This window comes from Balearica regulorum, chromosome 8 (genome assembly GCF_011004875.1).
Source record: "Balearica regulorum gibbericeps isolate bBalReg1 chromosome 8, bBalReg1.pri, whole genome shotgun sequence".
Taxonomy (NCBI): Eukaryota; Metazoa; Chordata; class Aves; order Gruiformes; family Gruidae; genus Balearica; species Balearica regulorum.
This window is the reverse complement of record NC_046191.1, coordinates 16,697,132-16,718,488: the sequence shown is the minus strand read 5'-3', so window position 1 is coordinate 16,718,488 and position 21,357 is coordinate 16,697,132. Positions and strand designations below refer to the sequence as shown.

Sequence of the window (21,357 nt, the reverse complement as noted above, 5' to 3'; positions counted from 1 at the left end):
GACAGCATGGAGCTAAAAATGCTGGCACTTAATAATAAAAATCATCCAAAATGGTGAACAAGAAACACCTGTTTCCATTATTGGTGCTGGTGTTTAAGAAGTTATTTCCTAAATAAGGTCTTGAATTCATCAAGATGAACTAATCTCCTAAGACTGTCTTCGGAAGAAGAATGTTTAATTTTAAATCATACACAGTGGCATTAGTTTATGTAGCCAATAAAAGGATTTCTTTCCAACTATTTTTGGATACAAAGGAGAGAAAATTATTTTCATCCAACTGTGTATTCTGAGCTTGAATTTATACCTTTAAAATTGATATTGGCATTCTTCCTAGAATCACAAATATTTTAACTTTTTTTTTTGTAGCAGTCCAAGTTTTAGTTACAGGGTTTTTTTGTCTGTCAAGGATACGGTATTCATTGCTAGAAAGAAATGTCCTTTTTTTTTTTTTTTCCCCCCTGAAAAACATGGAATATAAAATCATGTCTCCTTGTTGAGGTCAGTGGTGAACCAAAGTTAAAGTCCTGTAGGCTATTCCTGGAGAAAAATTGATAGAGTCAGAAACAGAGTTTGTTGAAAAATTTTAATCAAAATTATTTTTTCAATTCAAAATATTCATATAACTGTGATTGAGACATTTAGAAAAACATGAAATATATTTTGGAATATTGTTTCAGAATTCTGATATTTCTGAAAGTGTGTTTTCATTTTCTTAATTTTTTTAATTATTTCATAGCATGTCACATAATGAATTATAATATAGAGTCATAGGATAATCTGGGTTGTAAGGGGTCTCAAGGCATTTCTAGACCGACCTCCTGTTTAAAAGACTCAGCTCTGAGATCAGTGTATGTTGCTCAGGGCTTTATTCAGCCGGGTCTTGAAAACTTCCAGGGGTGGAAACTGGATAATCTCTTTTGGCAATGTGTTCCAGTGTGTGACTATCCTCAAGGTGAAAAAAGATACAAGCTAAGATGATAAGGCATAATCTGTAATTTTCTGTTATCATCTTTTATCTTAGATTTACAATCATTAATGGCAGCTACTGCACTGAATTATATTGCAGGATGGTGGTTAGGCTTTATCCATTATGGCATATGGTGACTAATATCAAAATGACGAAAGTGGTAAGGGAAAGCTTAATATTAATACTTTTTTGTTAAAAAATGCCTTCTGTTTTGTCAAAAACGTCAAAAGTCATGGAAAATGTGGAAGTCCTTGGGATTGTTCATGTTTTCAAAGTTAAGCATATGTATTATTGCACATAAAACCAGGACCTGACAGTATTAGGAAAAGATTGGGGTTCTGGCCTTTGAACTTCTGTTCTAGCAATCAGATTGGGTGATTAACGAATTAAAGAGCACACTAGACCTAAGTGTTCTATTCTCTGCTTTTGTTATTATGAACTTTTGTTATTATGAACTCGCTTTTCTCACCTAAACTCTAATGTGATCAAAGGGTAAATTAAGTAGATTTGTAAAGGTAATCCTGTACATTCCAGTAAAACATTTAGCAATTAACTTAATCCATGAAAAGTGTAATTTAACCTTATTTTGCTGCTCTGCAACAGAAAGAAAGAGCATTTATAACATCCTTACAGGATTTTCAAGACACTCTGCACGGTTTCATTATATTTTAAAGGCTTGTGAAGGTAATTGATCTAGCCCTCTGAAGTTTTAATGCATTTAAGAAATGTAATATCCCCAAGAGTAGTTCACTGTAGTTAACAAATAGCATTCAATATTTACCTTTCTTTCCACATGGGTTTTATTGGCAAGGAGACAGTGAATCAAGACAAATCACATTCCTCTTTTGCAAAATACCGTGAATTCATTGGAACAGTGCAGGTTTTGATTTTGAAAATATTCAGTTCTATCTCAGAAACCACTATAAATTGGAACTGTTCTTGTCCCAAGATTTTTGAGTCTTAAAATTGTGACACATGAAGCATTCAGTCATCTGAAAAATCCACTGGAATGTCTAAATCTCAGCACCCAGAACAAGGACATCTATTCATCAGAGAGCTGTGGTTACTTAGGGACAAACTGTTGAAGACTTTGTGCCTTGCCCTGACTTGGTATTTGCATAATCAAGTCCTGAACCAAGATAAACAAATATATCCTTACACTGTCAAATTAATTTCTCAAGTTTGTTTCACACTTTCTCTTTCATTTTATACTAAATGTACTTTACCAGGTGTGATCAGTCATTTGAGTAATGTATCCACATGGGATTGAAGGTATTGTGCAGCAGTCTAACAGCACCTGACTTGCTGATCTGATTAGTAAAAGTGGAGGTCAGCCTTCTCAGATGGCTTACAACACTGTAGCTCTGTGAAACCCAGTTGATTTGCAACAGCTGAGGGACTGCCCCAAAATAGTGAATGTCATCTCTGCAAACTCATCTCTCATCAGTTTTGTAATGATGAATAACAACAATAATATTTTATGCCTATTTAATAGTAATAGGATTTCAAAGAAAATTTCAAGATGGGAAATAATCAAACTCAGAGTACAAGTACTTGCCACAGAACCCACAGGGATTTCTATACTACTTTATATGGTAAAATGACTTATTCTTTGATTTTCATTTCCCAACATTAATCATAATATCTTTATAAAATATCAGTAAGTATTTACCTAAAAGATGTCTTAGAGTCGCTTCTATAAGTGTAAGTGGATGAAACAAATAGGGTCAGGATGTAGCAATTGAAAAGCTGATAACATTTACAGTCCCTAGAGTTTATGCCATTAATGTCATCTTAGTTAAGTATCAGAAGACCATCTCTCTAAACACCCAGAAATCGCTTCAGTTTTAATTCTCCCCTGTTTTCCAAAGAACATGTGTAAACCATGGGTCTTGGCCTCAAAGCCATCTGCAGTCCCTCAGCATAGCCTTGTTGGTATTGATCAGGTGCTAGGAATTGCATGATGGCCCCCACTTTTCACACCCTGGCATGGCCAGAGCAGGTGAGGTGCAGGCACACTTGTGCAGCTGTGGGGTTCGTTGTAACCCCTGACAGATGCATTCCCCAGGAGCTGCCATGTGCTCTGCCTTATGAATATGTCTAGAGACAGAAATGCAGCTGGCATTCTCCTAAGAACTGATACATTCACCCCTTAGTGACATAAGTAAATCACTTCTATCTGCTTTGAGATCCTTTTTTTAAATATATGTGAATTAATGTTAGATTGAATCTGGCCTTTCTCTAACCATTTCCAGCTGCCCCTGCTGGTGGCAGCTTGAAGCACAGCCCAAGTTCAGCAGTTATGGCATGCAGTGATGCTCACACAGATCCTGCTGTGAAATCTCACAGCAGGAATACTTCTTATTACTGCATTAAGTGATTTACAACTTAATACTTCTTTGACTAGATGAGTTTTGCAATATTTGTCAGCATGAGCATGTCAGATAAGATTATTTCTCTTTCGGCAGAGACTTAGTACTAGTGTGACCAGACTGGTGTAAAGAGGGCTTTTGCTGCAACAGCTTACTGTGCTCGAGTAATTGGTACAAGCAGCACTGGCTAAAAAATGTTTTGCTTAAATTAACTTAGTTATGTTAAAAGGTTTTACTAATACATAGTGTGGGTCTGGTCTATGCCTTTCATTCCTCCTCCTTCTCTTTTGCTTGTATTAAAGCACTGCCACCTATTCTTTTCCTTGTCATTGTTCTTGCTATTGTTTATGTTACAGCAGCTCCTAGAGGCTTTGAGTATATAGAGATTGAAGAAGAGAATCTAGCAGACACACAAGTATCACTGTATATTAATAAATATTCATAATCATCGCATTTTAATGTCAATAGTTGCTCAATAAAAGGATAATTAAGAGGGGTTATTGTTTTTGGGAGGGTCCATCTCCAACCCTAAGGCAAGCCTAAAACTGAAATTTAAGACTATGTGCGTTGTAGGCATTATGAGCTAGGGAAAAGCAGCTGTTCCTTCTCCTTCTCTGCTCCTCACTTCATCATCCTACACATTAAAATGATGTCACGATGAGGAAATAAGGGCATAACTTCTTGAATATGAAGGAAGCCTGCAATATCACTGTTCAACAATTAACACATTCAGGCTGCAAATTGACACTGCTAATAAATAGAGCTAATAAATGCCTAGCAAACACTCATGGAGTAAAGTGGATCAGTTAGTTTTTTACAACTAGCCATAACATTATTTACAATGCTTTTATGATCGTTCATCTCTTGTAGTACTTGTATTGGCAACATGCATATAATGCTGGTACAAGGTATAGCACGTTATATATTAATAGTTTGTATGGCTTCTAATGTTCCCTTAATTTAATATCAAAAGTAATTGGATAAACAAATAACCAGACAACCCAGCAATTCTATCAGGAATATTCACATGTTAACAGAGTATGGTACTTTACCAATACTAACTAATAATCTACAGCTTTACCAAAACTGATTGTGATTTAAAATATACATAAATGTAAAAGCAGAGGTGTTCATCTATAACTGTTGCATTTTTATCTCTATTTCTTCTAGGGGCCTCAGGGACCTCAGGGCCAGCCAGGACCACCTGTAAGTGTATAAAAAAAAAGCCTGTATTTTTCCATTGTGATTGCATTATATAAACATGTGAAGTACCTAATATCTGGTTTCTGCCATTTTCCAGGGACCACCTGGACCACCAGGACCAAGAGTAAGTTCTGTAACAACCCTAACATACACTACAGTTCTTCTTTGAAAGTGAAAATATCAGGATCCTTTTCAAATGCATTGTTTGTTCCATCACTGCACATTGCAAATGCATTTTCCTACAACTTCTGTCACTACAGTAATACGTTTTTTTTTGAATCTTCCATCTTACACTGTCAGTTCTGTTCTGCCACACTGTTGAGCCTTCAACAGGCAACACTCATGGACATGCTTGTATTTTTGACATGACTTAACTCCATCACACTCTAAAAGGTTTTTCTCCTGTTCTGTATTTGAACACTCTGACAGATAGCAACAGAAAATTTTGTGCTGTTTCTGGCCCAGATGTTCTCCCTATATACACACACACAGAGATTTAGTTTAAAGGTTTGTGCCAGTTAGGACAGACTCAATATCTGAAGTGTCCTAACACTGTAATGATATATGTAATCTGAGAACAAATTGCAAGAACTAGATGCTTGTGTGGATAACTTAATTCTTTAAAAATAAACAAACCTGTTGTCTGGGTCTGGTATATACATCACACAAAGTGCAGAGAGTGAAGATAGGCAAGAAACAGTCTTCCTCTTTCAGAGGCTAGATTGTCAGTCTTGGTATTTGTTCTTGCATCATGGAGACTACTTTGATCTGTCAGCTGCTGATGACTGATCGAGATATTCTTTGTCTGCTTCTCTGTAAAGGAATAACACCTGTTCACACTTAGCTGGATTGTTTTTTTAAGTATATAAATTAAATGGCTGGGAGGAATAAGTTGGGGCATTAGTCTGTAACAACTATTATAGTATCTTTTTCCCATGTTCCAGGAGTATGATCATTAAATTGAGTATGGGGGTACTAATAAAAATCAAATATGCTTTTTCTGTATGCATGCTTGCATTCTTTGGAAATGGGAGGATCCTATTTTAAAAGTAAGGGTTTAAAATGAATTATTTTCTAAAATGACAAAATAACGAAGCTATCATGTATTGTTGCTACAGTGCTCAGAGAATTTACCACCTGCATTTTAGAATAGTCCTGTTCATCTTTTTATATTCTGAAATACCTTTTTTCCAGAAACAAGTGGACATCAATGCTGCTGTTCAAGCTTTGATTGCATCAAATGCTGCACTGCAGATGGAGGTAATATATATCAGTGTATTTACATTGTCATACAGTAATTGTCATGCAATTAGAATTATATTTTTTTGAGGACAGAACAAGGCTTCTTTACAAGGACTTAATTTAGAATGAATCATGGATAGCAAGTAATTACTGTAGAATATAATTAAACATGCTAGGAAATGAAATTAAGAAAAACAGCAGCATTTCTACTTTTTGTCATGATGGGCAGTAATGGAAATTTACGGACTGTCACACATAGCTGACTGTATCTGTTAAGCCACAGATAATGAGAGTTGCATTCAGGCCTTGATCCAAAAAAATACGGACACATATGCAAATGTGTGGTCCCATTGATTGCAAGAAAATTCCTTACATTGGTTGAAGTCAAATAGATTTGCATATATTTTCTAGGTTAAGCCTAAGAGTAGATATCACTATTCAAAATCTGAAACTGCTAAGTATACTTTAAAAATGCACTAATTTTTTTCTTTTTTTCCCTTTTTTTCCCCCTGTATCCACATTTTTATGTCAACATGTCATAATGATGTATCTGCATGATCTTAACCTGCCTGTAACTTCACTGCTCTGATAATTCCAATAAAATCTACTAATTTATTTATCGGAAATGTTATTCTTACCCTGTTTTATATGGCTGATTGCATGTGTTATAAATACTTTGCTTCTGTCTGGCTATTCAATGGCCGTTTGACTTTTACTGCATATGCTGTTGTTGTGATACTACTTTGTGGTAACACATTTGCTAATGGCCCCTGGCAGAAATACCAGAATACTGAAGTAACTTTACTAGATCACAGTACAGAGATATTCAAAACGCTGCATTACCTTAGCAATTTACTGCACAGCATCAAGAACCCTCTTGGCACACGGGATAATCCAGCACGCATCTGCAGGGATTTGCTTAACTGTGAACGTAAAGTGTCAGATGGTAAGTGTCTGCTTTCATTAAAGCTTGAACACTACTAGGCTTCCAAATGTTAGATTCTACATCAAAATTCTAATGTGTAGATTTTTTATTATATTCTGTTGCAGTGTCCCTGTCACAGCTATCTTTATTTAAGATAAAATGTCTGAATTTTAAAGATGAAAGTGTGTAGCTATCTAATATTATATAGGTATTAGAGATTATATAAATATAAGTAAACAAAAGTGTCCCAAAAATTTGAAACTGAATCTAATTTTGTGATTAAAATTTTCCCAAGTATTTATAGCTAATCTTGCAATGAATTTTGTGTGGATCAGATTCCAGATTTGTAAAGAGAAAATTGTATATAACACACTGACAGTTGTTGTATCCCAGAAGATCCTGAATCAATATTTCAAATCAAAAATGATTATTTAAACCTGTAAATGCCAATACTGTAACAGAATTCAGTCTCTGAGTGGGTAATAAAATTTTAAAACTACCTGTAAAAATCTCTATTATCAAGTATTAGCACTAACAAGCTAAGGAGGAAATGGGAAATGAAGTTAGAGGTTACAGGGAAATAGCTGTTCTATGGCATATATAAGGATGGATCAATTCATTAAGACTTTAGGAGAGATGAGCCTAACCCTTCTTAGAACTGTGCTCTCCTAAATACGTCTCAGTCCTTTAGGGCCACAGAGGTCACTGATACAGTCCTCCACTTCAGAGGATTACGCTCCCCCGTATAAATTGCAGAGCACAGGCTCACCCATATTTAACTATAAATTAAGAGATATAATTTGCATGTGTCCTATTTCTTTTATTGGACCAAATCCCATGGATTCACAACGGCAAATTCTCCTTATTACTGTCACCAGGATATGTCATGTAGAAATATCTGATGGGAGAAAGATAGTGGAGAAAGAAAGGATCTTCAAGATGCTGTGAGAGTAAGAGAATTTAGATTGATATTTTACATTCCTGAGTATATACTCTGTATAAAGCCAAGCCCAAGGAAAAAATTAGTATAATAGTGAAAAGACTTTCATGTTCCTTTTCTTTCATTTGCTAGTGAAGCTACGCTGATGTGTCTAATATTTGCCAAAAAGTATTAATATTTTAGCAAATTGTTTAGTAACAATTATATTTTTGTTTTATTTTCCATCTGGGATTCTATACTTATAGGAAAATACTGGATTGACCCAAATATTGGATGTCCTTCTGATGCCATTGAAGTTTTCTGCAACTTCACTGCGGGTGGTCAGACATGTTTAACGCCGCTGTCTGTTACAAAGGTATGCACTGCTTTCAGAGAGACTGTATCCATGCTGGAACTCTGAACAAATGAATGCTTATTTACTTGACTCATGAAACGTATTAGATTTCAGGGGGGGTTTAATATGCATCTTTGTGAAAGGCCATGTTAAATATTCTGTTACAGAAGTTACGGACTTTCTGGAGACAATATACGTTAGCGTAACTCTCACTTTGTTCATTCACTCACCTTCCACGCTGATAGAATTATTTTGGCTTGCTTTATACTTTTCTATACAGAGCATAAAAATAAGCCTGAAATGCTTCAAAGCTACATTAGTAACTCATCACTCAGGGCAGCTGAGTGTAGAGATGCTGAGGTCATTGCAATGGGAAGTAAGAAAATTGTGACTACTTTTTAACTTTTAAGTGCCATTTGGCAGAGACTGGTTTCCTCTCTATCATTAGTCCATGCTCCTCTTTACATGTAGTTCTTAAACCCTTAGGAGTAGAAATTTTGTATTTGTGGTGTTTTGCATATACACTGTAGTCACTGAAGAGCGTCACAAACACCATAAAGTTCCCATACTCATTCCTACATTTGGAAGATTCCTGAATATGATCTAGTCTTGGAGAAATTCCTGTAGAATAATGAGTAAATATATTCTCTGTCTAAAATCAAAGTATGCTTACAAATTTTTGGGTTTTTTAATGGGATGTAGGTATTGCCAGAACCTGTGGTCGAAGAAGACTAAACAGCGGAATGATGTGGCTGCAGTTAAAACACTGCCGCTTGTAATATCTTTGTTTGAATCACAATATAATTTGTTTGTTTCCTTATTTAAAAATAGTGTTTTCTGCCCAGCTGTGTTTCAACAACGTTGTAAGCATCAGTGAATGTTTATATTTCAGTGTTGAAAATGTCCTAGAAAAGCTTCTGTTTATAGTAATCACTATAATAGAATGTAACAACCCTCCCGAGAAATACAAATTGTGCTCTTTGGCATTGATCCCAATGTATGAACGTGTGTAGATGTTCCCATGTCTGGACACCACACATGTATGTGCATGTCACTGTGTTGCTGTGGCCATTCAGCATAGTCCAGCTGTAAGTCTAACGATGCATTTCTCTTGAAACTTAGCTGGAGTTTGGCGTTGGAAAAGTGCAGATGAACTTCCTTCATTTACTGAGCTCAGAAGCAACCCATAGCATCACAGTTCATTGTCTGAACACACCGATGTGGGGATTAAATAAAGCAGGTGGCCAGAAAACATCTGTTAGCTTCAAAGGATGGAATGGTCAAATATTTAAAGCAAATACGCTACTTGAACCGAAGGTTCTTACGGATGAATGCATGGTAAATACTTTTTAGCACTAGCATTACTCAAACCATAATGAGTTACTGTTTAGACGTTATTAACTTTCTGCAAATAAATAACAATCATTTAGATTCACATCCCTTGAAGCATACTTCTTACATTATTCTGCATATGTCTCTACATGCCAACCTTTTAATATTGAATTCAACATCTACCCAAACACAAAAGCAATTGCCGTAATACAGGATATCTATGCTTGCTGTTTGCACTGAGTGTCGTGCATTTCAAGGCTCTACTAAGACACTGGAGAGAGCTCAGAACTGAAATAGTGGTCCTCCAGGAAACTGTAGGAATGGTTACTCTCAAAATGAAAATTGAGGCTTCAGTAAGAGTTCTGTTGAGGTTATCTAACGCGAAATCTCAGGTTCAAACAGGCTGGAAATTATTTTTTGAACAACTAAATATCTTTAATTTCATTGACCATGAGTCAATTGTTTGGTTATTTAAAAAAATAATGATGGTTGGAAATGGACTCCATGGCTAACTAAAATATTAAATCATATTTTTATTTAGGAAGAATTGGAAGAGCTTATTAATTTTCTAATGCTCATTAGATTACTCCACTCACAAAGATGTGAGCCATTTGGTAAATGTCTTGGTAGAACTATGAAATATAGCAGCCAAGCACCTTACACTTTCAGTATTTTATAGCTCTACTTTCATTTACAATAACAAAAGGTGTGAGGCTGGTTCCACAGAGATACAGCCAGTGTCAGGTGAGATTTTTAGTCTCAAGATGGAAAGTGGTTTTAATGAGGCACTTTGAAGCTGTTATGCTTCCAACCTTTATTAGCACATGCTAATGAGGTGCTGTAGCTTGTGTCATGCAGCTAAGGTATAGCTGTTGAAGCCCCTTCTCCCCACCTCCCAGTCTGTTTGGGACTGATTTAATCCCTGAGAAAAATTAAGGCATACAGTGATGGCTATTGAGAAGTGATGTTTTTCTGTGAGATTCTACAAGGTCTGTTGCTCTTTCTGTGAGAAACTATATATTGTACAGATCTCCTGCAGAATCGTACAGATCTCCTGCAGAATCTCACAGATTTCCCTCTCTGCAAGGATTTCACCTTTCAGTGGTGTCCACGGTACTTGATTGTTCTTAAGAATGGAGCCATTACAAACATCAAGGGACTCCCAGCCTCAGACAATGTTATAATGTTATTTTATAATTTTTGAGATACCAAATTTTTACTGAGATTTTTAAGGGATGAGAATAATCAATACATAGTTAATGGGAAAAACGCAGCTCTAATTCCCCATGACTATTCTTCAAGGGCCTACAAAGTCATTCAAGTGCCTGTAGAGTTCATAACCTGAGACCTACTGTTGAAATTTGGCAACAGTAAGAGTTGCAAGAGATCTGAGTCTGTGTGAGCTCAGGAGTGCTTGTGAAGTGACAGTCGCTCTGCTCTGAGCTGTGTTGCACTCCTGGCTGGGGCTTTTTAGTTATACTTTGCCAGGAGTGCCGGTGGTATCACATGGGAGAAATGGCACTTGTTAAATTACGCAGTTTCTTTAGGAACTGCTGGGAGAAGAAATGTTTCTGTACACTTCTCCTTTCATTCTTTAAGCACAATTCCCATTTGTGTTTTGAAGCTCATCTTTGATGTGAATCTAATACTCTCCTTGTGTGTGTTGCAGATTGAAGATGGCAGCTGGCATAAGACACAGTTCTTTTTTCACACTCAGGATACTAATCAGCTTCCAGTTGTTCAAGTTAACGCACTTCCTCATCTCAAACCAGGACAGCAGCACTTCATAGAAAGTGGTGCAGTGTGCTTCCTTTAAGGGTTCTGTCCTGGGGTTTTTTGCATCAACATGGAATTGCTGCGTAGATTGAATGCAAAAGTAATGATCCATTTCAGGCAAAATTACTAGGAAACTGAAAAATTATTTTGAACAGTCTTGGTTAAAGGTGCTTTAAAGGTTGGTTTTGAGGAAGAAGACTTCCAAGGAGAAATGGCATTGGAAAAGAAAGAAAGAAAATACTACAACAATTTTTGTAAAATATTTAAAAAAAAAATTGGTTGGTGCTTTCTTGTATAATTTCCTGGAACTGAGTGCCTGAATATGGTTTTTTGTTTTTTTTCAGGACCTCTAGTGTTCTTAACAATCTCTTTAACAGCACTGCAAAAAAAACATCCTGAGGAAAGCTGGAGACAATACTAAGGAGCAATACTGGCTAATGCTCCTAAATGTGCAATAGCTTATATATGAAAAGTGAATTATGCCACAGTACGATACATCTTCTTTTCTTAAACATTGTTTTATTATAGTCCTTTGTGGACACCTACATCTTAACGGATGGCACACTACCTCTTTTGTGTTTCCTGTCCATGCTGCCTTGGTGCTCTTCATAACACAAGGTGCTTGTGGCCTTAGCAGAGATTATTTGAGTCCCTTTTTATCTTTCAGACTGTATGTGCTGGTTACATCAGGATATGTTTCTGTTGTAAAGGTACTTATTTTAAATCGTTGGTCATATACTTCGCTACAATGAAAACATTATTTATGTGGATTTCTTGTTTAAAATATTTTTGTGTACTGTTGTAGAAATGGTATATGAGGCAGCACATTGTATATGATGCATATAGTCAGAACAGTAGCTTTACAGCCATTGTAAAAATTGTTGTAGAAGAGCTAGCTGCAGTAGTTGTGAGTTTTAGATTCTGTATTTCAGTTAGCATTTCTCATGCCAAAGGCATCTTAAGATGATATATTGTGTATATATTTTGTAACTTGTGAAAACAATCTACTACAGCATGTCTTCTGTATGGCTGCTGTTAAATTACAATCACCATTTCATCAGCCTAGAAATTCCATTTTTGCAATGTTATTAGATCATTTTGTTTTGTTTTGTTTTTTTTAAATTAAGCCTAAAATGTTGAACCATCTTTTTTTTTTTTTCATTAAAAAAAAATTATCATTAGGAAAGCACTCTGTATAGTGATGTCTCTATTATCAATCCAAAGTCTGCTCAGTAGCACATGGCAAGGTGATACCAGACTATCCTGGGGAGCAGGGGAGCGTTCAAACAACTTGTTTGACTGTCTTGATCCACAGGAAACCACGGTTACCAAAGTATAATAAAATAAGCTTCCAAGCTATCTGTTTGTCTTTTACTGTTCTGTTTCGTATTGTACAGTTAATTCTTGGTAACGATGTAAATCTTCTAGAAGGGTACTTGTTAGGTGGCAATGCTTCTTTTACCAAGGGACAGTGTTTATTTTTATGAGCTCATGTACATGTACATCCCATTTTATGTTTTTATATTGAAGCATCAGTTCTTGTTCCCTTTGAGAAAATCTGATAAAACTAAAGACAAACCAAGATTACAAAGTGATGATAAAGGTTAGAGAAAATGTCGCACTTTTTGTGTTTTCAACATTGATACACTCTAACACCATCACTTGATGTTTGCTTTTAGTTTGGTTGTGGAGCTGATGATGTGACAAATGGATTATATTTTTTTTTGTAAGAATGTCATCTTTTACAAAATGTTGTGCTTCATGTATATTTCTATTAGTCTCATTGCCCTATTTTTAGAAATTCTTTATAGCCTGTATTTATGTTTTATATTAGCATGTTTCAGAAATTATTTTAAAAATAGCTTGAAGTATGATAAGGCTGCTCAGGTGTAAATATGTGCATTTCTGTAATTGAGGCAAAAATGCCCATCCCATGCCGACAGCAGAAGGAACTTGCGCAGCAGGACACTGACAGGTAGTAACGCACCGCGTTGCTCGAGTTGGAGGTTGCTGGAAACATTTGGCTGAAAGGATCCTGTTTGACAGTTACTTGTATACAGTGCAGTATGTGTTTTGGAAAGTCTCTTGTATTCTGACATCTTTACCAGAGCTCCTGCAGCCATTCACGGTAGATCTCGTACAATTTTGTCCCACAATGTTAACAAGTGCCTGTAGTCTGCCATTCTTTTTTTTTTTTTATGGTTTCTGAGGTGGTCATCTGCTTTGTTACCCTTAATTTTAGAGCAAGCCCTGATCTAGATGACAAGAGTCTTTGTCAGAATCGTTTTATCTCTTTTCCGCTTAGTGTTATTTTTCATGGTTAAAAATCCACAAAAAAGCACCTGGGAAGCGGGGCCTTCAAACAGCCTCGAGCAGGAGCGATAAAGCCCGAAGGCTGGGGGCTGCTCTCGGCGCCGCAGCGGCAGGCGGGTGGCAGCGCGGCCCTTCTCCCCTCTCCGGGGCAAGGCCCGGCTCTGGCGGCGCCGGCCCGCGGCGCGGCAGGGTGCGGCCACCGCCACCGCCACCCGAGGGCCGCCAGGCGGCGCCGCCGCCCAGGAAAGGTTTGCGGCCGGGCCCGGCCCCGTCGGGCACCGCGTGGGGAGGCGGCGCCGTGCAGCCATGGCGGAGCAGGAAGGCCCTGAGAGCCCGCGGCGGTCGTCGGGCGGGAGGAAGATGTCCCTGCAGAGGTAGGGGCAGGGCGCGGGAGCGCCCTCGGGTCCTCTGCAGAGGCCCGTGGCCGCCGAGCCTGGCGCCCGGCTGGGCTTCGGGAGTGCATCCGTCGGGCTCCGCGAAAACTCGGGGCCGCCGAAGGGAAAGGCCGCGCCGGCCTCTCCTCATGCAGCGCCGCCGCCTCGGGCCTGCCCCGGGGGCTCCGCAGGGCCTGCTGCGGGCCGGGCCTGTCCCCTTGCCCCCCGGGGGTCGCCGGGGCCCAGGGAACGCGGTTGCCCGAGGTGCCCGGCATCGCTGTGTTCTGCTCTGCAGCCTCCGTGCCTTCGCGTTTCTCCTCTGTATGTTTGGAGAGGAGTCGCCTTCTCTGCGATGGGCCTTACCCCTTCGGTACGGGGCAGTTTCGTTTTCGTATGAGTGGGGGGGCACGGGGTGAGTTTTGTCCGAGGTGGCAGCCTCTACTTCTGCCTGTTGGGGTCTGCACGCAGGTGGTGGGTGGCGGCAAAGTTTTCTCTCTCAGCATTGCAGCAGAACTGCTAATGTGTATTGGGCACTGTGGAGATATTAAAAAAAAAAAATAAAATCCTGGTCAGAGTAATTACTGTTTCTGTTTTGCAGCGTATGAAACACTGTTTTTCTGGTTTTATAATACTTCATGCTGCCAGTGTATAGAGCCACCTTCTCGTCAGGAGATGGTACTGCTGAGCTGGTCCTCGCACCTCCGCTGCCAGCTAGCAACGAGCACATGGTGGGGAGAGCAAGAAAAATATTCTGAGGTTTAGGTTTTTCCTCTAGTAGTGGAAAGTGGTGGGTTTGTGCCATTCTTGAAAACTTTTACTGATGTGGGGGGAGGGTGATTTCCCTTCCCTGTTTTTCTGAGTCAAAATAGATGAAAAGTGATGATTGTTTCAGTTATAGATCAAGAACTTTTTCCTAAGAATAGGAAAAACATCTGTTCTCATAGCCTTGTTAAAAAGCAGAAGGGGTTTTTTTTAAAATCAGATAATATTTGTTAGCTATATCCATAAAGCTTACATATAAAGCTGACTATGGTTTGCACTGCTAACAGCTAGAAGAAGTTTTGTTGATGATGTTGCCATGTTTTTTGCGTTTCATTGAAAAAATGGGACGCAGTGTTCAGGTTTTAGTGTGAATCCTCGATGTTTATTTCCCATCTGCCTAAAACTGGGAGCATTATAAGCCAGCATGGCTTATATGTAAATGGAGAAAAGCACCGACACAGCCAGGCCACAAAGCATGAACTTGTAGAGCCTTGCTATTCTTCCAACTCTGCATGGACTTTTTTTCTTTCTTTCAAGCATCTGCGCTGTGTTTTAATATAGGTAAGAGCCCTGTATGTGTTTGGAGATGTTCCCTGTAGCTTGCATTATATTTTGTCTGCCACCTTATCTAATACAGGGTATTCGTATTTTCTCTTTCTTGGTTCAGATAACTTTTCCTGAAAATGCTGATTGATTCCACAGTGCGTGGTTGTTGAGCAGGCACCTTCCTAGGCCAGTCAGGCACAAAAATTAAGAGGTACTTTTTACTTATTTCAGGTGTGAAACATGTAGCAAAGAGGAAGCTAAGTACAGATGTCCACGATGCATGAAATATTCGTGCAGGTATCTATCTGAATTAAAATGTTTCGGTTTTTTTCCCCACTTAGTGCTGAATGTGACATGTTAATGTTTTTCTTTCTGTCATTTCAGTCTATTGTGCGTAAAGAAGCATAAGCTTGCACTGAGCTGTAATGGAGTCAGGGATAAAACAGCATTTATCTCTGTAAATGATTTTACTGACTTGAACCTTTTGAGCGGTAAGAGTATTCCCTGTGCTTTTTAAAATTTGTTGGTTTTACTAGGTTAGCACTACACTTTCCCGTGTTCTCTTTTTTTACCTTCAGATTATCGTTTCCTGGAAGATGTAGGAAGGACAGCTGATGCTGCTGCTCGCCATCCTACTATGCATAGTCCAACAACAAAAAAACTTGTAAGTTTTAAATTAGCAGCTTGGTCTGGTGGAGATAGGGTTGACTACCTTTGAATTCTCGCTGAGGCAGTCCTAATCCAGATTTCAGAGCTGATACCTCTCTTACGACAGTATGAATGACCCTGAATTTTAGAGCCAGAAATCAAAAGAAGGGTTTAGGTTTAGGTAATAATAGTATTGATGGCTATGTCCAATTGCTTAAAAGAATAGATTGCTAAGAGTGTACCTTGTTAAGATTGATGCATGACCACTCTTGCTGTTTGATGATAGATGCAAGTTAAGAAAACCTAAATGTCTCCTTCCACCTCCACAACTTTTTTAAGTACACCATTCCCAGGTAAACAGTGGTTTTATTAATTGCCTAAAAATTATTACACGCTTCCCCATATACCAAATAAAGACAACTAGACTTCTGCAAAGAATAAATCTGAGCAACAATGAAGTAAAAGCCAGCCTTCAAAGGGTGAGAGGGGATTTTTGTTGAAACTCCTCTAATTCCAGTAAAGCATTAATGAGATCACAGAAATGTATGGCATTTCCTGAAAGTCCTGTGATGATCAATAGCAAAGACCAAGAAGGAAAGAAAAAAAAAAGAAACCAGAAGAACAAAATCCACTCCAAAATACTTTGACTCATTGATATATCACAGAAAGGTATCAGGGCCATGTTGTTTTCCCCTCTTGTGAAGGTATCTTTAAACATAGCACTAAACTCAGTTGGAGAGAACTCATGTTGATGACAAAGTAAATGTAGAAGACTCCAGCTTTCTCTCAGGCTGAAGTCATACTCTGTGTGTGTGCGTACTTATCACCATGATGTCTTGAAAATGTGCTGAAGCAGTAAGATGCTACATAGGTAGCAGTTTTTAGGGTGTGGTACTAGGCACGTTTACAGGATGACATCCTCAGTGCTACCTTCAGATCAGAATTTGTTAGAGTGGCTGAGATGGCACTCCTGCGTCCCTTTTGCTAGTGGGGTTGCAGCCCAAAAACCAGCTCCCTGGGTAGCATTGCACCCAGAGTGGCTAGCTGTACTTTCATGGTATGTTAAAGAACTTTTACTATGAAGAGGTCATTGGCTTGTTGGTTTTTAACTGTGGAAAAATTTTACCTGAAAATATTTCAGATAGTTTCTAGGCTTCCTTTATTAACCTTTTCATTCATTATGTGTTTTTAAAAAGTCAAAGAAAGTGGTTCATTAAATGTGGCCTTTTCTACAGTTTTCCTACAATTCCTGTTGGCATTACTCTTTTATTGCTTAACTTTCAGGTTTTGAATATATTCTTCAGATTTTGAAAAAAAAAATGTTTTTATTTGTTGCTAGTTATACTGCTTGAGAAACAAAGCTCGAAAGTGTAATATTGACTTGAGAACACTGCCCGTTGGATTTACAAAAAGAAGAGAAAATACAACCACCTTCAATTGCATGTGAGTTTTCACTTTGTTACAGTCACCAATATTTTGTTTTCACTGAACACATAATGAGGAGAATCTAAATTCATACCGATATGTTTTCTTTTAAAATGTTAGATGCATGATTTTTTTTTTACTAAAACTATCTAGATTTTGTGCTGCAGGTTTTCAATTTTTAGGCTCGTCAAGCTCACTTTAACAGCTTATGCAGTTCGTGCTTTATTTTGAAAAATACCAACACTGAGTAACAGGAGGAAGATTCAGTGCTGTTGTGTTTTTCCATCTTCTAATTAATATTGAGTTTTGTTGCTGGAAAAAGAAAACACTTCTTTTAAGTCTTATGATTCTATGATTGATATAGAATGATTGCAAAAATCCATCTCTCTGTAAAGGCTGACTTTCATTCCAAAGAGGAGCTTCCCATACAGTTCTCGCTGTTGCATGCCATGTTAGGAGTTGCTATGCTGGAGGATGCAGATGCTTGATATGGCACGCCTTAGAGAGACAAGTGCAGACAGATAGGAATTTAGGAAAAAGGCTAAGAAGACTTTAAATGTTCTTCCCTTTATGCACTCTCTGGGTTTTCCCTGATATCTAGAGTCTGTATTTTAAAGTATTTTCACAGTAAAAATAAAAAATTACAAAGTATTTCATTATGGCAGGAAACGAGTCTAGAGTTTGGCTTGATGATCTACTGGGAGCAAATATAAATGGCTTCTGAGCTTCTCACAGTAATCGGCTGTGCCATCTACCCCTATGGCTCCTGCTTGTTTTCTTCATGGTCTTAGGTCTGGTGGGGAGTTCAGCTTTCAGGATGCGTTTTTCCCGGGATGCTGGGATTGCAGAAGTGATGAGGTCGGGCGTGCATGCAGCTGGGCCCTGACCACCCGCCAGGTGTCTCTCTCTGGCAGAGGAATATCCAGCCTGAAAAGCTGCCCAGCCTGTCGCCTGGGTCTCGTCTCTTCTGGGCAAAAGCATAGCTGGCTGGTTTTGCAGGTATCTTAATTTAACAGAACATAAGGCATAAAAAGCATAACCTTTTAAAGTTACATATTTTATCAGTTCTGCTAGAGACAACCCAGGGTGGACCAATGGAAAGACAGGAAATTTGGGGCATTTTCTCCTCTTTCTACCCCAAATTATACATGACTGAGGCTTTCCCCTCAGAACGGACCAGGTAGTAGCCCCAAAGCTTGCAGATGTTAGTCATGTGAGCAGGGACTGTCTGCCTCTGCACCGACTTTCTCTTTCTTGGCACCATGCTCTACCTTTTACACATATCTTGTGCTATCTCATGCTGTTGAAGTATCTCAGGCTTAGAGCTGACTTTAACTTTCCCAGGGAATTTCCTTAGTGTTGTGGATAAAGCAACATAGACACTCTTAAGGAGCACAGGGTAAGAAGCAGTCTTTAAGAGCCAGAGCAAGTGTAGAAAGCCCAGGGATGCTAGGATCAGTAGCTAAGAGGACAGAAGAACAGAAAAGGCACAGGTACAGGGAGGTTTGACACTATTGGGAAGATCCCAGGTGTGGTACAGTGCTGTGCTGACAAATTTGCCTTCATGTACCATGTCTTTCAGTTCTTTTTCTCTAGAAAGCCTTTTTGGGTACATACAGACCTGTAGCTTGTGTTGGGAACAAATTAGGCTTTGAGCAGATTACACTTTCACATGTACCATGTGCTTTATGTTATTTGACAGAAGCAGATACAAAAACTAAGAGGGTGGGGTAAGGAAGGTGACTTATTGGCAAATAGGCATGGAAATATTTCACGGGCTGTCTGGGAGACTGCCTTACTGGTTTTTTGTCAGTCATGAAGTCCTAGGGTATATTTTTGTTGTTTTGGAACACTAGCTTTTCTGGGACTTTCACATCCCATCAGAAAGAACATAACATTCTCTGTTCTTAAGAGGATAGGAAGTAACTACCTCTTTCCTATAAATGCGGTTCAAGGGTATAAAGTATCACGCAGCAATGGGCTGTTTGAATTCAGTGATGCAGATTAAAAAATAATCTTTGTTTTGGGGTTTTTTTTGTTTGGTTTGGTTTGAATTGGTATGTTTTGCTTACTCTCCTTAAATGGGTTCCTGAGCAATCACACTTCAGGTTTGATCAAACCAGTATCAGCCATTTAACACCTATCCCTTGTGACTTTGTGACACCTGTAACACTTTGTTGAATATTACGTTCAAATGGGGTAAAGCTGTGCCAATAGTTGTGTTATATGAGCTTAACACCTGACAGTGGTCAGGTTCTGGTGTACTCTTCTGTAGGTCTAAACCTCTTCTCATGCTGTTTGCAGGTTGAGATTTGTAGAGGGGTTGCTCCAGAGGGTGGAGTTTGGAAGCTGCTCAACATATGTGTGTGGAAAGCTGAGAATAGTCTTCTCTGATGTCCTCTCCACTCTCTCCATGCAAGCCAAGCCGTTAAGCTGTAGGCAGGAATGAGAGTAATCCAAAACTAGGAAGTACAAGATGTATTCTTGTGTCGTTCCCTGCCCCTGCCAGCTCTGGAGGACAGATCAGTGGTTGGTTGGATGTGTTAACCAGACTCTTGTTTCCTGGTTTCCATTAGTTTGTTTGCTAAATTTGGCATTGTGAAAGCATGCGTCCCAATGCTGGGCAACGCATGGGTTAGACTAACTTGTAATACTGAATATCGAGATCATGGAGGGTCGTTAGGAAGTAGAGTCTGAGTCCAGTTCGTGAGTTCATGGGACATCTGACTTTGAGATGGTTTAGGATGCCTTATTGCAAATTATTTTTAATGTACTGCTTCACCCTACCTTTCCTGTGGTGCCCTTATTTTGCAATAGAAGTGATAGTTCCCCTTCTGGATGCACACTGTGTAGAGTTGGGGTGGCCTGCTGGGGTAGGGAGCCTTTGGGAAAGAGGTGGAGAATGGGACCAGGTTGGGACCAGGGCTGGGACAGCAACTGGGCAGCTCCAGCCAGCAGAGCAAGCTGGAAGAGGGGAGGGAGCTTGTAACTCCATGGCTCCTGGTTCCCTGGTGGGAGACAATGACAGTGGTGAGACACTGAAATGGGGCAGTGCAGCTCCCTGAGCTCTGCACTCTGTGCTGCCTTGCTCTGACCCTCCCTGCTGTATATGCTGTCATCTCCACCCAGCTTCCTCGCCGCTCCGAGCACAGCACCTCCCAGACAAAATCCTTCTTACCCCTCCTCCCCACCAAGAAGGGCCAGAGGGCTACAAGTCTCCTCCCTGGTGGAAGACATGCCTGCAGCTTGGGAGCATTTGATCAGATTATATGCATGGGAAAAGGAGGAATCTTTTTCATTATCTCTCTTTTTTGCAGAGAAATATAGTGTGGAGATTTGGGATTAGCATCAGTTAAGAGATCATTAGTGTTACAGAATGTACTTTGAGGTACACCTGAAAATCCTAAAATGTCAACTCTAATCCTTAGCTAGGTAGGGATAATTAAAATTAGTTGTTTGAAGTGTTGCTGATCTTGAGAATTTACCAAGGAGTTATCTGGGTTTTGGGCTAATACTACACTGTTGGAGCTCTTAAACTTGAATTTAGTTGTTACTTAGTACATAGTTTTGCTTGCTTTCTAGGACCTGCCAAAGTTCCCAGGCAAAGGAATGCTACTTGGAGTGATCAAAGAGCAGGATGTTCATGCATTTCAGTAAATCAGTAGCTTTTCAGAACATCCCCATGTGAAGACGAGTACTGAGTTCTGTACCTGAGATTTTTTTTTCTTTTTTTAGCAACTGAAATGTTTCATTCTCATAGTGAATCTGGTGGAAATTTTGTTTATTTGCAGAAGTTAAAGAGGACAGTAGTTTTATTCTTTAAAGATTATTACAGTTTGGGTTACTCAGCCTTGACAGTGTCTCTGATTTACACAGAGCTCTCAGTTCAAGCCCAGCATGTTTGATTATTGCAACACATTTGGTTAGTACCATCTCCTGCTGTTGGAGGCCCCTTGATAGAAGACCATATGTGTTATAAAGGAAGCGTGCTTCAGTTTCTTCACAGATTGTCATGCTGTTTACTGTAACTAGGAAACATAGGAACTTTCAGTAGAAATATTTCAGTTTTACAGTTTATACATGTAATCCAGGAATTAGCTTGAATTAGTTTCAAGAAAATATTGTGGTGTTAGAAGTGCAACAAAGTCAATTTGGTGCTAGGAACACAGAGTTTGGCGGGGAGCAGGGAGGATGAAAT

General features: G+C 39.0%; 2 protein-coding genes across 2 annotated transcripts in view; both read left to right on the top strand.

Moving 5' to 3' along the window:
• The window catches only part of COL24A1 (collagen type XXIV alpha 1 chain), a 149,685-nt gene extending 137,241 nt beyond the window's left edge, over positions 1 to 12,444 (top strand). Inside the window, 7 exon segments of the mRNA XM_075759848.1 lie at positions 4,510 to 4,545; positions 4,640 to 4,666; positions 5,737 to 5,802; positions 6,562 to 6,730; positions 7,895 to 8,004; positions 9,106 to 9,321; positions 10,985 to 12,444. Coding sequence (XP_075615963.1) covers positions 4,510 to 4,545; positions 4,640 to 4,666; positions 5,737 to 5,802; positions 6,562 to 6,730; positions 7,895 to 8,004; positions 9,106 to 9,321; positions 10,985 to 11,131 — 771 coding nt within the window. The 3' untranslated portion in view covers positions 11,132 to 12,444.
• A 1,185-nt stretch (positions 12,445 to 13,629) lies between these two features.
• The window catches only part of ZNHIT6 (zinc finger HIT-type containing 6), a 35,114-nt gene continuing 27,386 nt past the window's right edge, over positions 13,630 to 21,357 (top strand). The window contains exons 1-5 of the mRNA XM_075759847.1: positions 13,630 to 13,778; positions 15,318 to 15,383; positions 15,471 to 15,577; positions 15,665 to 15,750; positions 17,074 to 17,177. Of these exons, the coding sequence (XP_075615962.1) occupies positions 13,711 to 13,778; positions 15,318 to 15,383; positions 15,471 to 15,577; positions 15,665 to 15,750; positions 17,074 to 17,177 (431 nt within the window). The 5' untranslated portion in view covers positions 13,630 to 13,710. The remainder of the gene's footprint in view (positions 13,779 to 15,317; positions 15,384 to 15,470; positions 15,578 to 15,664; positions 15,751 to 17,073; positions 17,178 to 21,357) is intronic.